This window comes from Rhinopithecus bieti, unplaced genomic scaffold (assembly GCF_001698545.2).
Source record: "Rhinopithecus bieti isolate Rb0 unplaced genomic scaffold, ASM169854v2 scaffold_2554, whole genome shotgun sequence".
Lineage (NCBI taxonomy): Eukaryota > Metazoa > Chordata > Mammalia > Primates > Cercopithecidae > Rhinopithecus > Rhinopithecus bieti.
Window position 1 is genome coordinate 2011557 of NW_016804196.1, and position 15536 is coordinate 2027092.

At 42.2% G+C, this 15536-nt stretch overlaps 1 protein-coding gene across 7 annotated transcripts in view; it reads left to right on the top strand.

The window, feature by feature from the left end:
* The window catches only part of CDH20 (cadherin 20), a 233945-nt gene extending 221371 nt beyond the window's left edge, over positions 1-12574 (top strand). For 5 of the 7 annotated variants that reach the window (XM_017867130.1, XM_017867132.1, XM_017867133.1 and 2 more), the window contains 3 exons: positions 1967-2084; positions 6825-7076; positions 10994-12574. In XM_017867130.1, coding sequence (XP_017722619.1) covers positions 1967-2084; positions 6825-7076; positions 10994-11499 — 876 coding nt within the window. In that variant the 3' untranslated portion in view covers positions 11500-12574. The remainder of the gene's footprint in view (positions 1-1966; positions 2085-6824; positions 7077-10993) is intronic. The other 2 variants (XM_017867129.1, XM_017867128.1) reach the window with 1 other exon arrangement.
* Positions 12575-15536: the final 2962 nt, after the last annotated feature.

Below are 15536 nucleotides of genomic sequence, written 5' to 3' on the forward strand. Positions count from 1 at the left end.
GTGGGGTCAAATATCCAAACCATAGGAGTGGGTAGGTGGCTGTCTGCAATTGGCAATCCCCAAAGGGACTGGTAGGTGATAACTAGGGGAAAAGTCCTTCATTGAAGGGGGAATATGAGCAACACTGTCCAAAAGGCCCCCTGATGGGAGTTCCCCAACCACCACCCCACTCATTTAATCTTCAGCATATTGTGAGGGTAGTTTTACCTCCTCTAATTTACAGATGAAAAAACACAAACTAAGCAAGCCCACCTGGTCCCTCAAACTGACCTTTGATGTCCTTGTTCCTATGGTGGTAGAAGCATAGCTGGCTTTTAAACAGCAGGAGTGGCAAGTCTACGGGGCTGGGCCCAAGATGGGTAGGAGTAGTTTGTGCTGCTGCTTGGTAGGAGAGGAAACACATATGAAGGAGGCTGCTGTTCAATGCCTCTTCTGTATCCCCCTCAGCCTGCCAGCTCCCATTCCAGTAGTCTGTTTCACACTGATTTCTCTAACAGCTTTTAGATCATGGTCTCCATAGACTTCACGCAACTTACTCCTTTGAAAAACATTATGGAAAAGGCAAAACTTGGCCAGTGAATCCAACAGGAAGCCACCTGACCTCCTGCTCTCCCCACCCCCAAGTTCTGCTTCTGACTCCTGTCTATTCTGCATTTCCACTCTGGGGATCCTGTGCTATCTTTGCTAGCTCTCCCTCCTGCCAACAAAACGTGACTCCTTGTGACCACTCCCTCAGGTCTGTTTTCTGTTAACCCGACATGGCCAATGCCAATGTGTCACTCACTTCTCTTCACATCATAGTCATTCTTAAACAGGGGCTTCTCAAAGACAGCAATTTAGCCCTGAAATATTGGGTCAGTGATGAGGTTAAATACACGAGGTGAGAGAAAATATGGGGTCAAGCAGGACTCTGCAGCACCCAAGCCCTTTAACTCAAAGTTCTTACTTTTTAGACTGCCTAGAAACGGCGGCCCATGGTGGAAGAATATATGTCATATTGATGTCTAACATCTGAAGTATTTAGGTAACATTTATCCTATGCCTACTAACATACACAAGCCCAACCCTAAAGCAAAATCAAATCCCGAGGTGTGTGATGGCATAGAGACTGTGCAGGGAAGTTTCACATGGAACGGGAGAGTTCCCTTACACCCCTTGCAGGACAGGAGTGTGCCCCGCTGCTCAAACCCCTAGGGGGAGCATGCAGATGGGCAGGTGCAGAAGCCATGGGGAGCGCTTTGGGCTCTAGCCCCACAGCAGCATCTAGGACTCCTGAAACCCAAGTGGGCGTGTGTTACAGTGTGCTCTCTCTCAGCTATGCCTTCTGCAGATGGCCTGTATTAGCTGAACAGACCCTCTGCCTTATCACAAGGACAGAGGGCCAGTGTGACAGCCTGAGTTCTTGCCCAGTGAACTGGAAGAATCAGATCACATATGGGCTGGAAGGTTGAGTGCAACATTTATTGAGTGGTGAAGGTGACTCTTAGTGAGATGGATGGGAGGCCGGAAGCGGGGGATGGAGTGGGAAGGTGTTCTTCCCCTGGACTCAGGCTGCCCAGTGGCCAGACTCTTCTCCGACTGTCCTGGGCTGAACTCCCCTTGGCATCCACATCATTCCACCATCGCTAGTCTGCCAGCGTCTGCTGGTGTGCTCCTCTTCTCCTCTCAACACCCAGCTGCTTGTGTCTGTGGCTGCTAAGGTCTCAGGTTTTTAAGGGTACAGAATGGGGGGCATGGCAGGCCAGAGTGGTCTTGGAAAAGGCAACATTTGGGCCCAAAAACAGGAGTTCCTATTCTCACTTAGGTCCATGGAGCCCTTGCCAGGGACCCTGCCCCCTCCCATATCAATGATATCCTTCCATTAGGTATAACAATCCACCATCACATTTCCAGGTTTGGGATTTCACTGGGCCCTGGTGCTTTTTCCTTTGGCTCCAGCTCACCTGATTTCATGTCCCTCCCTCAGCTGATCCAGACAGTGAGTGCAGTGGACCAAGATGACCCACGCAATGGTCAGCATATCTACTACAGCTTGGCTCCTGAGGCTGCTAACAACCCCAACTTTACCATAAGGGACAACCAAGGTAATCAGGTGGAGGGTTAGCTATCTATGCTTTTCTACAGCATAGGCCAGCTACTTTGGGTTACGGTCTTATGCAAATAGTGTCAAAGACTACCTGCTCTTTACCAGCAATCGTCAAGCAATCCTCCTGTCTCAGCCTCCCAAAGTGCTAGGATTACAGGCATGAGCCACTGCACCCAGCTTCACAGAGTCTTTTAAAGTTTTGTTTCAGAACAACAAACTCGGAGAACCCTTTGCCAACTCTAAAACTCCTTCAGTCAGTAAGTCGACAGATGTTTACTGAGTACCTGTCCTGTGCCAGAAACACTGCAAAGCACAAAGGCGAAATTCTTCATTTCCACTGGTAGCAGCCCTGTTCATATGTTCTGTAACAATGGGAAAAATCTGAGAAAGACAGAAAGTGACCTAGATTTAAAAAAAAAAAAAAAGAAAAGAAAGAAAGAAAAGAAAAAACCCCTGGGGGAACATTTCTAGGCAGAGATCAAAAGATCAAAGCAGGAAACAGTAAAAAGCTCTCCAAACAAAAAAGAGACAAAGGATAAGTAATAGAGATAAGAAAGGGCAAATACAGAACCATAAACACAGTTTTGGCACTGAAACAGCTTTATCATTTTAGGATGATTTAGAGACACACTTTCAGGTAGGCTTCCCTATCCAGAAACTGCTCCCCGCTACAGCTTTGATGGAACAGAATTCCAAGCCCCTCTTTTCCAGCGAGCATTCAGACCAGCTAAGGGGCTCACAGACCCAGCACACTCTTCTTTGGGCACAGATGGGAAAAGGAAGGATTTCTGTTCTCTAGCCAGATGATTTGCTTCAAAAGGAAAGAAAAGGTCAGGGCAATGGAAAAAATAAGTTAAACTGTCAAATGAACCTCATCTGTTGTTAACTCTACTGCCAGCTAGCCATCTGACCTGGGAAGGTTATCACTTCTCCAGACTGCAATAGCCTCATTTTCATTCCAATTCTAAAATATGTATTGCCACTTTGTAAAAATCTAAGCAAAGGGTAACAAAAAGTCATGATCAGGTTAGGCACACCTGGTTTTAGTTTCAAATACCAATTATTTGAGATTAAAAGTATTGCTTCAACCCCATATGACAGTTTTCTGCTGTAAAACTTGAGAATCTCAAACCTGATTTCTTCTAAATGGGAGAGCATTCTTCTAAGTCATCCCTTCAACCTCCTACATGTCATCATAAAACTACTATAATAATTCTGGAAGGAATGGCAATATGAATTATAAAGACAGAAATACTTTGATTAAATATCCTGAAGTTTTTATTGGGTCAAAATTTTGAACTATTCATTTATCTGCTTCGTAGGGAAAGTATTCCAGCAAAAATTGGTTTCAGCCTAGGACTGGCTTTACAAAGCCAACCCTGGGGGGAAAAAATAACACATTGTAACACATTATATTTTTTCTTCAACTGTTCAGCTAAGCTATCATTCTAATGAGTGAAACAAAATGCAGCAAAATGCTGCAAATTTCTTAAAGATGACTTTGGGCACCAATTTATGGAACCAATTCCTTAAAAAGATGGGCCACCGGCCCTGGATGACTATAATAAGACGTGACTCATCTCTTGGAAGGTTTCCCAAAACAGAAGTCAGCACATCTTCAACAGAAAGCATGAACTCTTAATCTCCAAATGACAATTTATACCACAAGTATCCTTTACTGAGGCTCATTTTAAAACTGACCAAGTCTAGGCACAGCGGCTCATGCCTGTTACTCTGACACTTTGGGAGGCTAAGGCAGGAGAACTGCTTGATACCAAGAGTTCAAGACCAGCCTGGGCAACACAGCAAAACCCTATCTCTGCAAAACATTTTTTAAAAATTAGCCAGGGATGGTGGCACACACCTGTAGTCCCAGCTAGTTGGGAGCCTGAGGCAGGAGGATCACTTGAGACCAGGAGTTTCAGATCAGCCTGGGCAACACACTAAGACCTCATCTCCACGAATTTTTTTTAATTAGCCAGACATGGTGGCATGCACCTGTAGTCTCAGCTACTTGGGAGGCTAAGGTGGGAGGATCACTTGAGCCCGGGAGTTCAAGGCTGCAATGAGCTATGATCAGACCACTGTACACCAGCTTGGGTGACAAAGTAAGATCCTGTCTCTAAAAAAACCCAACACAGCAAAAACTGACTAATATAGGGCAGATCTACTGTCAACTACCTCTGTTCCCGTGCCTGAAACATAATGTCCTTTTATGAACACAACAGGGCACTATCTCCAGTAAAGCCTTTTTTTTACTTTTCAGCCCCAAAACATTCTGAAAAGAATTATGTATATATAGTACTTTACAGTTTCAAAAGTATTTTCCCATAACTTATTTGATATTTACAATAATTCTGTGAAGCTTTAAGGAAGTTATTAATACTTCTGATTCTTATTATCCCATCTGATAGATGAGGAAAGTAAGCAAATGGCCCAAGACCAGAAAATCAATAAGCATTAAAATTGGGACCAGAAATCGGGTCCTGTTTTACCATGCCCCACCCCACACACACAGTGTTCTCTGTCACCTTAGGAAAGAATGCTGTTTCCAAATAAGTTGCTAAAGCCCTAATTATCACATTCAACAAAAATTTTCCAAGTGGCTACTATATGCCAGGCCCCTTCCAGCACTGGACTCAGCAACGTGATGCTCTGATATTTTTCTTTAATCTTAAATAATTCTTAGATCAAGAAACATGTATGTCATAGATATAATACTTCTATGAATTTCGGCTCTAGTCAGACTTTCTAAAAGTTTTACGACCTCACCTGGACTAAACCAAAAAAATTTTAAAAGTTCTGATTAGAGAAAAACCTGCTTTCTGAAAAAACAAACAATTACAACTACAAAGTGGAATTGACAGTACTTAGCTATTAAGTCTGGAAAACAGAAAGGTTCATGGGTTGTGTGGTAGGTGGAAATATGAATATAATCCTCAGGTTGGCATCCCTTCTCCATTGAGAAGAAAATAAGAAGTAGCCTGTATCAAAGCAGGAAGAGATTATGCTTATCTGAATTTTTTTTGACAGTTAACATTACTAAATAAGCAGTTATATAGCATAATCGAAGGTGTGCATGTTTTGGAGACAGAGACCAGAGTTCAAATCCCAGCTCTGTTACTGACTAGGTTAGCAGCTTCAAACAAATTATAAAATCACTCTAGGCCTTACTTCTATTTCTGAAAAGGAGTGAGATCATTACTCTCTCCAAATTGTGAAGACTGAGTGAGATACTGCATGCAAAGTGCAGGTACATGGCACATGAGCCTTTAGTAACAATAGCCGTTAGCATCAAAAGCAGGTGGAAGAGGGAAAGTTAATTAAGGGGTAATGCGTTACTCAAAATAGCCCAAGTTATGCTACAGGAACAACTACCACAAAAATCTCAGTGGCTTAGCACAACTACAGTTAATTTCTTGCTCACATACAGCCTACGGTGGGTCTGAGCTCAGTGTCCCAGGCTGCCCCACTCTGCATCTCACACCCTGTGGTTCTTTCTCAGTAACTACAACAAGGAAAAAGCATGGAGACTCATACATCAGCTCATACAGACTTCTGCCTAGAAGTAACACAAATCACTATTGCTCATCAACTAAAGCAAATCACACAGACATATCCACATTTAAGAGGACAGAAAAGTATAATCCTTTATTATGTTCAAAAAGAGAAGAAGAACCAGAAATACTGATGATCACTAATAATGTTTTCTTAGGTTAGGCTCTCAGAATTTTTTGTGATGTTCTCAACTCTTTCCTATGAAATATGAAACACATCCATGGGACCTCTGTGTTGGTGGTATTAGCTTTAAGAATCACTTCTTGTATGTCCTACCACATCTCTCAAATTTTTCCTCTGCTGAAAATAATCCAAGCTTTGCAAAAGTATATCTACTTCAGAATTCAAACCTACTCCAGGAAACCTGAGAATGTAGATTTTAAAAATGAACACTGCCTCAACACAGTATGTGAATATAAATGTAAACACACACATGTACACATCCCAACTTTGTAGAAAATATCTAATAATTTGACTAATCCCCTTTAAAACTGGAGGAAAGATTTCTAGTATTGATCAGGAACAAATTTTCAACAAGTTCATATTAACCGCTTAAAGTTAGACCACCAACTCAGGAGAAATAACAAGGTGTGTCATATGATTAGGAGATTTCAAATAAGCTTCTACTAAATAAGCAGGTTCTTTAGGAAGCACAGGAGTTGGTGACTGCATTTCAGAGGCATAAAAGAAAATAGTAAAAGACATGAATTCCAGTCAAAGTGGCAAAAATAAGCAATCTGCCACAGCCACATGGGCTCCTCAGCATTCTTTTGCTGGAGGCACAAAGCAGCACTGGGGCCTTGGCAAGCTGCTGAGCAGGAACAAACAGGGACCACAAGTCACCAGTGATTGTTCTTTTCTGTCAAGCTTTCCCAGGGACATTTTTGTTAGATCTGAAGTCTGACAGTTTGCCTTGGGCACTTCATGTCACAAAGGAAAAGACAGACTCAAAAAAGGCCTTCTCTTCCAAGCCTCAGGGTTTTACCTAAAAGCAAGCAAAAAGCCTGATTTCTGAATCCAAATGCTGATCCAGGCAAACCCGCCCATGGCTGACCACTACCAGGGAATATCTGACTATCCTCTTTCCTTCTTACTCCCTGCCCCTGCCCCCTTGCTTTCCTCAATCCAAGAAATTAATTCATCTTCCCTTTTCCAATCCTGGAACCCCTCCTTCTTTCAGATAACACAGCACGGATTCTAACCAGGAGGTCTGGTTTCCGGCAGCAGGAGCAGAGTGTCTTTTACCTGCCTATCCTGATAGCAGATAGCGGGCAGCCCGTGCTGAGCAGCACAGGCACACTGACCATCCAAGTGTGCAGCTGTGATGACGATGGCCACGTCATGTCCTGCAGCCCAGAGGCCTACATGCTCCCAGTCAGTTTGAGCCGGGGTGCCCTCATTGCCATCCTGGCCTGCATCTTCGTCCTCTTAGGTGAGTAAGGGGCTGCTTTCCCTTCTGTGGAGTCCTGCCAGTGCTTACTCACACATCCATTCATTACCTTCCTGACACAACTATTCAGAACTGATCTTCCACACCTTGCTTACTCAAAAGGTGGTAGAGTGAGGCTGCAAAAAAACAGTAAAGAAACTGAGGACAGTCCCTTCTTCAAGGTGTCTGTGGTAAGATCAAAGCACATATACTTAACGAAGTATCTACTATGAGCTGGGGCACCATACAAGGTGCTAGGATTAATAAAACAGACACATCCTGGCCTTCCTGAGTTTACTTCAGAACAAAGCAGGTTCGTTTTGACATCATAGAATCAAAATTACAATTTAGACAGGATTTGATGATCACCTCTTCTAACCCCTTCATTTAAGTAATAGCTAAGTCACAAAGGGGTAAGTGACAGGCTCAAAACCAAAGTCAGAGGCAGAGCCAGGGCTGAAAAGCAGGCAGGCCATACACACTGGGCACCCCTGTGGCTCAACAGCACTGCCTTTCTCCTAAACACTCATCCTGATTCTGGAGGTGGTATTACAGGGAAGGGAAGAGGGATAAGGTATCCTGGCTGGACAAGTGACAGGGACAGATGCCATTTCAAACAGGGTAGTCAGGGAATCCCTCACTGATAAGACCTTTGAGCAGAGAGCTGAAGGAAGTGATGGTGTGAACCACACAGATTTCTGGAGAATAAGCTGTTTGGGGTGATTAGTACCCCTCCCAGGCACCATGGCCATCTAACCAGGAACGGCGACTAAACAGGGTCAGTTTTCCTCTGCTGACGAAATAAGGGCATTACAGGCCAGTAGCGGGAGGGCACTACTGGGGTTAAGGAATCCTTCCTTCTCCTCTCAAGTCATACTGCAATGCGGCTCCCCAACTCCCTGGTATGTAAGGCCATCCTTGCAATTGTTTTCTAATTCCACACTCAAAAACAGAGAAACAAAAACACCTAAACCAACTCTCGCAAAAAAGAAAATATCTGTACGTATATCCTTGCTCTTCTTATTGAACCAATCTATAGCAAATATATCTTGCTTAGAGAAAAACAGATTTAGTAGATACTAGTATTATTCAATATAAAAGAAATCTGAGTTTTGAGAGAAAAAGCCCTGAGGATTGAAATTAGAATAGAGGTACAGATATTCACATACACCCCTGATCCCAAGTTCACCTCTATACCGAGACAGATCAAAGAAAGAAGTTCCTGTGAAAAATGTCAGCACCTGATTTTCTAGGTAGGTCTGTGGAATGTGCTTCTCAAAATACATATAAAAATACAACATGTAGTTTAATTTTGTTGTTTTGGTTCAGCCCCATGCAAAGAGAGAAAAAGTATAAATAAGTAACCTTTCTAAGTTCTTGGATCCCTGTGTCAGACAAAATTGTTACCGTTTCTGGACCCTGACTGCATTGACAGGTAAAACCTCCCTGCAATTCCTTGAGTTTCCATAAGGTGGCATTGGGGGTCCTTGAGTGCAGAACTGGACAACCGGTAAGAGGCCTTTGAAGAAACTTGTTCCTGGGAGAAATTTCCAGACTGGCTGTCCTTACTTCTATCTTTGGAAAATATCGAAGTTAAAAGTTCACTCTGGCCCACAAAAAGCCATCATTACAGAAATACTGATTTAAAGAGACTGGCTTGGAGAGGCTCTCAAGTTAAAAATGGTGTGCAAGGGACAATTTATTTTATTCCTCCCCACCCATGATGATGTCTTGTCTTTTGAACTCTACAGAAAAAGTAAACAGTTTTCAGGAGCTAAATTGAGCAGAGCTGTCATAAAATCCTCACAGTTTTAAGTACTCTTACTTTTAAGAGTACACATCCCACATTAAGAATAATTCATGAAACTTTAAGATTTGAGTTGCATTTGTCAACAAAATACTATATTTTGTGGACAACTAAATTAATTCTGACTTCGTGGGTTTTTTTTTTCATGTCTCACATATGTATGTAGTTCCCAGAAAATCTCATAAGCGCTATACACCATGCCTACAGTACCCAAAGAATAAACCACCCCTAGAACTAATTCTCTTCGGTCAGAGAAGCCTTTCAGCTAAATAAGACCATTTTCCTCAAAATCTGATTTTCAGGGCATTATATAATATTTGTTATTTAAATTAGATTACCTAAAAAAAAAAGACATGTAGCAATCTTTATTTTTCAAAAAACGGACTAATTCTATATAAACAGCCTACTTCTCCATGACCATCAGAATTCTCTCCAGCAAGGTACTCAAAAGACTTCCAATTTTGCTTCCTAGCATTTTCTGAAATACCACCCCTACCACTTCAAGGTCACCTCTGTGAAGCCCTTCTCAGTCTCCCAAGTAAAATTCATTGGCCCTGCCTCTGTACTCTCCTGGAGACACTTGTGGCGCTAATAGCCCTTATCACTGTCTGACTTGCATTAATTATAGGCATCCATAATCTCCTTAGATTACAAGCTCGCAAGAGCAGAATCCATGTCACACTCAATACTGTTTCCCCATTGCTTAGCATAGAGCCTTAAAAACATTTGGGTTTAATAACTTTACTGAATCCTGCAAACACAGCATGCTCACTTCGAATCTCAGGTCTCCAACCTGCATCAATCCCAATCACACTCCAACCTTTCATGCTCGATTCAAGCCCTCACTTCCTTAGAGTCCTATTAGTCTCTTTTTCTCTAGGAATCTCACCATCCTTTTAGTCCACGCCTCGTATTTTTGCACACAGAGAAAATAGACACAAGCATATCATCATTTCCTGTGTATGTTTTGTCACCAAAGCTATCTGGGCAAACATTACGTATTAATATCATTAATCGCAATTTATAAAAAAGCACATCTACATTCAACAAAATTTTTGAATCATTGTTGTGAGTTTTATTAGTCTGTAATCTTTTACTGTATGTATGAATGTACTCCACTTTTTCCCCTTGGATAAACTGGGGTCTTATTTTGCAGTGTGTCAAACTGTCACTGTTCACTAGCTGTAACAAAACACACCAGAAAAAAAAAATCAATAGCAGTTCTACAGCTAAAACCTCAACACTCTTCCTGAAAAACGTTTTCAGTCAGAGAGATAAATAGCTCAATGGGATTATCTCTATCTCCCCTTTAAACCGGAGAACACATTCGGGGGGGGGGGGGGTGCATTTGCTGGGATAAAATTTTATCCAAACCTGCAAGGGCACATCTAACAGTGTGGTGTTTCTTTAATAACATGATGAATTATATAAAATGCCACTGCTCATTCTCTCCCTTCCATAAACACCCTTGGGTCCAGAAAGCCACAACTACCTCTCTAACGAAAGGCTTCTCTGAGGAACCTGAGTTTACTGGACCCCAGGGATCACTTACGTTCTGTTGTTTTTTAGAGGTATAAAGAGACTACAACTTTGGCGCATACTTAGTATTTGTGTCTCTATGCATATTAAAATATGATTACATACAGAGTAGAATCCTATTAAGATTTAATATAAGGAAGCAGCACTCCCCCTACATAAGACTTCCACATTATAAGAGGAGAAACGTATATTTACCATCATATAAACAGAGCACATGATCTGGTCCTTAGAGTATGTTGGTCCATAACAGGCCTTTGTGCTTTGTTAATTGGGTGTTAGCTGTAGAGACACACACAATTTCAAAACAGCACGCTGATGTTGAGACTATATGCAATTTTTTCTAATTAAACCATTTAAAGAAATACAGTCACTGTCCACAACGTGACTTACAGAAAGAGAACAAGGTGGACTTAAATTAGAATTCCCCGACGTTTCAGATATCCAAAAGCTATCTGAGCTCTCTCCACTCGGTAGCTCTTCCCCAACCCTGGTGAATCAACACTATTTCTACTCACCGCACACACAGCCACATCTCCTAGGTAATTACACAGACTCTCCTTTTTCTTCCTGGCAGTGCTGGTGTTGCTCATTTTGTCCATGAGGCGGCACCGGAAACAACCATACATCATCGACGACGAGGAAAACATTCACGAGAACATCGTCCGCTATGACGACGAGGGCGGCGGCGAGGAGGACACCGAAGCCTTCGACATCGCGGCCATGTGGAACCCCCGGGAGGCGCAGGCGGGGACCGCCCCCAAGACGCGGCAGGACATGCTGCCCGAGATCGAGAGCCTCTCCCGCTACGTGCCTCAGACGTGCGCAGTGAACAGCACCGTCCACAGCTACGTGCTGGCCAAGCTCTACGAGGCCGACATGGACCTGTGGGCGCCGCCCTTCGACTCCCTTCAGACGTACATGTTCGAGGGCGACGGCTCTGTGGCGGGGTCGCTGAGCTCCCTGCAGTCGGCCACGTCGGACTCGGAACAGAACTTCGACTTCCTGACGGACTGGGGGCCCCGCTTCCGGAAGCTGGCCGAGCTCTACGGGGCGTCGGAGGGACCCGCGCCACTGTGGTGACGGAAGCCAGGAGGCAGGCGCGCGTCCAAATCCAGACGTTCTCCGCGGGTGCTTCGCGGACAAGGCGCAGCCGACCACAAGAGCAATACTGTGCTGGAGAGTGAGAATGGGGGAGAACGGGCGAACAGAGCTCTCTCTGGATCAGCTTTACTTGGGTAGATTAAGTTAAATAAGCAAAAGGAAACCCAGGAAGTAGAGGGCAGAATCTTCAATTACCTTTTTTTCTTTTCTTTTTGATTTTTCTGACACTGTGCGAAGGCTTGGAGTCCAACGTGTTATGACAAGGGTGACTTTTCTCTGCCATTCGCTAAGGCGTTTGTCGCTTTTCCACCACAGAAAGGCTCTGGCCTTGGATACAGAGATGCCAATTGAAAGCAGAAAGATCTAATCTCATATCTGTTTTTTATCTTATTCTCCATTTAAGAGTTTTGCTGGCTCATCAAACCACAGATACCAACCCACAAGAAAGAACAGAAAACTTGTTACTCAGTGAAATTAACCTACTTGTTCTGGGATGGATGGAATTTATCGTAACCCTTTTGAGACAAGGTTAAAACCGAATCAGCCTTGCATGGGGGTGGATGGGTGGGAGGGTGGGTGAAGGAAGAGACATTGACTTTATGCTCAAGTTTAGTGGCTGAACCAAGAGATGTTGGCATTACAGCTCATCCAACGCCATCAAGTTAGAGTGCCCGTGTCTCCTCTCAGCTCTTTAACTGTGCCCCTGCAAAATTGTTCAGAATGAAACCAGAAAAACCTGCCTCTTTTGCACTGTAGATGTCTCTTCCATGTGCCAAATGTGGAGATTAGATGCTACAAATGAAAGCCAAATAAAAAGAAGTATCTGATAAAAGCATGGGTTAGAGGGCTTTCCTAATCTGTGTGAGGTCAATCCAAGGGATGTTTACATACTGTAGATAACCTACTTGAACAAAAATCAGTATTATAGGGAATAAATGGATGTAAGAAAATTACATGTACAAGTTTTGTATATTTGTTAATAATTTTGGTAATAAATATGATGTACTGCATCTCAGTACCTTAGCACTTCTTTTAATAAAAGTGAAATAGAAGGAAAAGTCTATTGCAAATTTGTTTAATTGCTGAACAGGTAGAAGATGACTTTGTAATCCGGATCTACCTCAGGCTCCCGGAGTTGGGGCTAATTTGGTGTTTTTTGTTTTTTGTTTTTTGTTTTTTTATTATTATACTTTAAGTTCTAGGGTACATGTGCATAACGTGCAGGTTTGTTACATATGTATACTTATGCCATGTTGGGGCTAATTTGTAAGGCAAAAAAAGTGGCAAAGAAGTGTGAGGCTGCATTGTCTTTCAGTCGCTAAACATATTAACATTATGGTTGAAACTGTTAAGCTTTTAATGAACACCCTCCATTTCTTCATCCCTGAAGAAAGCAAAGGGTAGTTTGGTAAGATCCATGGTACAATGGTGAATTTAGCACATATTTTTCATTTTGCAAAAGGGTATTACCCATAGCCGCCAATGAGGCAGGCTGCTGTGCTACTTACATCTCTATTTCATTGGCAAATTGAGCTCACGGATGGTTGCAACCATATTTTATTCATCTTTTCTTTTGCTACAGTAGCTAGCATACTCTTCTGCATACAGTAGGTGCTTAACACATACTTCGTGGCTACACGATGGGAAGTATCTCTTTATCTGACATTCTATTACTAAAAAATATTTTACACAACTATCTTCACAATTGAGGACAAATTGTGAACAAAATCATTTCCTGAGAGTCTTGATTATAGCAACAGTTCTCAAATTTTAATGCATCAGAATTACCTGAAGAAATTGTTAAACTACCGCACCCCTAGATTTTCTGATTCAGTCGATTTGGGGCAGTTTGTATTTCTAACATGTTCCCAGGATATGCTGATGCTGCTGGTCCAGGAACCACATTTTGAAAACCTCTGGTATGCAGTTACTTACTCTCTAACACATGAAGATTAAACTATATCCCATCTGCATTGGGTTCCATCTTCCCACAGAGTGGTGTTGTGAATTGTTTTCCCAGTACAACATGAAGAGTTTACAGAAATGTATGAGAAAGCTGATGAGGGTCTGGTAGGCAGTAGAATGTGCTTTTTTGCATATTACACATTACATGGTACCATTACATGGTACATTAACAGCCACCAAATTCTCTTCAGCCTTCAGCATACTAACACTTTCTTCTCATGAAAGGCAGGCAGCTCTCACACATCCTCTTCAAGGATAGAGTGCAATGTAAAAATAAATACACCTAACAAAGCAAAAGAAAAGCATGCACTTGAGTCCAAACTAGGCTTTACAATATACCAATTATACGGATGTGGGAAAATCAACCTCTATAACATTCTTCCTTCCTACCACAGCCCTGAGGATAATTTTGTGAGTATTTCACTTTGTATTGCTTGTGTTACAACTGAGAACAGCTGTTATCCTAACCACAGGGGTTTATCATGCCCCACATCCTGCAAATGTGGTCCCCATGATATTGGGCATGAAGTGATTAAACAAAATCTCCTGAATCTTCTGGTCCCTGGGAGGATGTTTAATGGTGTAATACAGGAAGTGTGAATGAAGCACAAAATAGATCTATTTCAGCTTCGTACTCTAAGCTAAAAGAGATTCCCACTCCAAATGAATTTTAAAATTCCCTTTCTACTGCCACAATGTAATACAAATGCTCATCCCTCTGGGAATAAAGAAAAAGAAAACCATCATCATCTCCATACAGACAATGTGATCAGGTTAAACTGGAGAACTGTAAAATCATTCAGCCATTTCTTTGTCAACAGGTACAACAGCTAGCCTGTAATTTACATGTTGGAGGGAAACAGGAGAATCTGTAGAAACCAATTGATGAGATTCAATCTGAAATTGTATTCTGAATAAGAGCACAAGCAAAGATAAAAATTAGCAATGAATTTTCCACATCTAAAAAAGAGATTATTCAAGCACGGCATATAGCAAAGACAAAGATGGGGTGGTCCACACAAGAAAGAATCTATGAATCCTGAAAATGGAATTCAACAAGTTAAAAATCAGTGCAGGCACATTGATTAAAAGTTGTCATTAGTTCACTAATAATGCAGAACTAGGCCTTGATGACAGAATTCACAGTATTTCCATGTAGTGCTAGGACTGTATGAATGTAAGACAGACACACTTTACAAGTAGTTCCCGTTGCAGATTGACTCACTGTCATATCCATTTGTCATTTTTACAATAAAGAACCTTCAACATATTATTATACATAAATACCTGGATTAGGGAAGCTTCTGCTTTATTCGTAAAGATCAAGTTTCTGATAGAGGAAGTAGATAAAATTAGGCCAAGTGGTCCTCTTTTTTTATTTTTTTAAATCATATTTTAAATTCTACGGTACATGTGCACAACGTGCAGGTTTGTTACGTAGGTATACACGTGCCGTGTTGGTGTGCTGCACCCATTAACTCATCATTTACATTAGGTATTTCTCCTAATACTATCCCTTCCCCCTCCCCCGACCCCACAACAGACCCCGGTGTGTGATGTTCCCCACCCTGTGTCCAAGTGTTCTCCTTGTTCAATTCCCACCTATGAGTCAGAACATGCAGCGTTTGGTTTTCTGTCCTTGCGAAACATTGCTCAGAATGGTTTCCAGCTTCATCCACATCCCTACAAATGACATAAACTCATCCTTTTTCTGTGGCTGCATAGTATTCTATGGTGTATATGTGCCACATTTTCTTAATCCATTCTATCATTGATGGACAATTGGGTTGGTTCCAAGTCTTTGCTCTTGTGAATAGTGCCGCAATAAACACATGTGTGCATGTGTCTATACAGTAGCATGATTTATAATCCTTTGCGTATATACCCAGTAATGGAATTGCTGGGTCAAATGGTATTTCTAGTTCCAGATCCTTGAGGAATCACCACACTGTCTTCCACAATGGTTGAACTAGTTTACAGTCCCACCAACAGTGTAAAAGTGTTCCTATTTCCCCACATCCTCTCCAGCTCCTGTTGTTTCCTGACTCCTT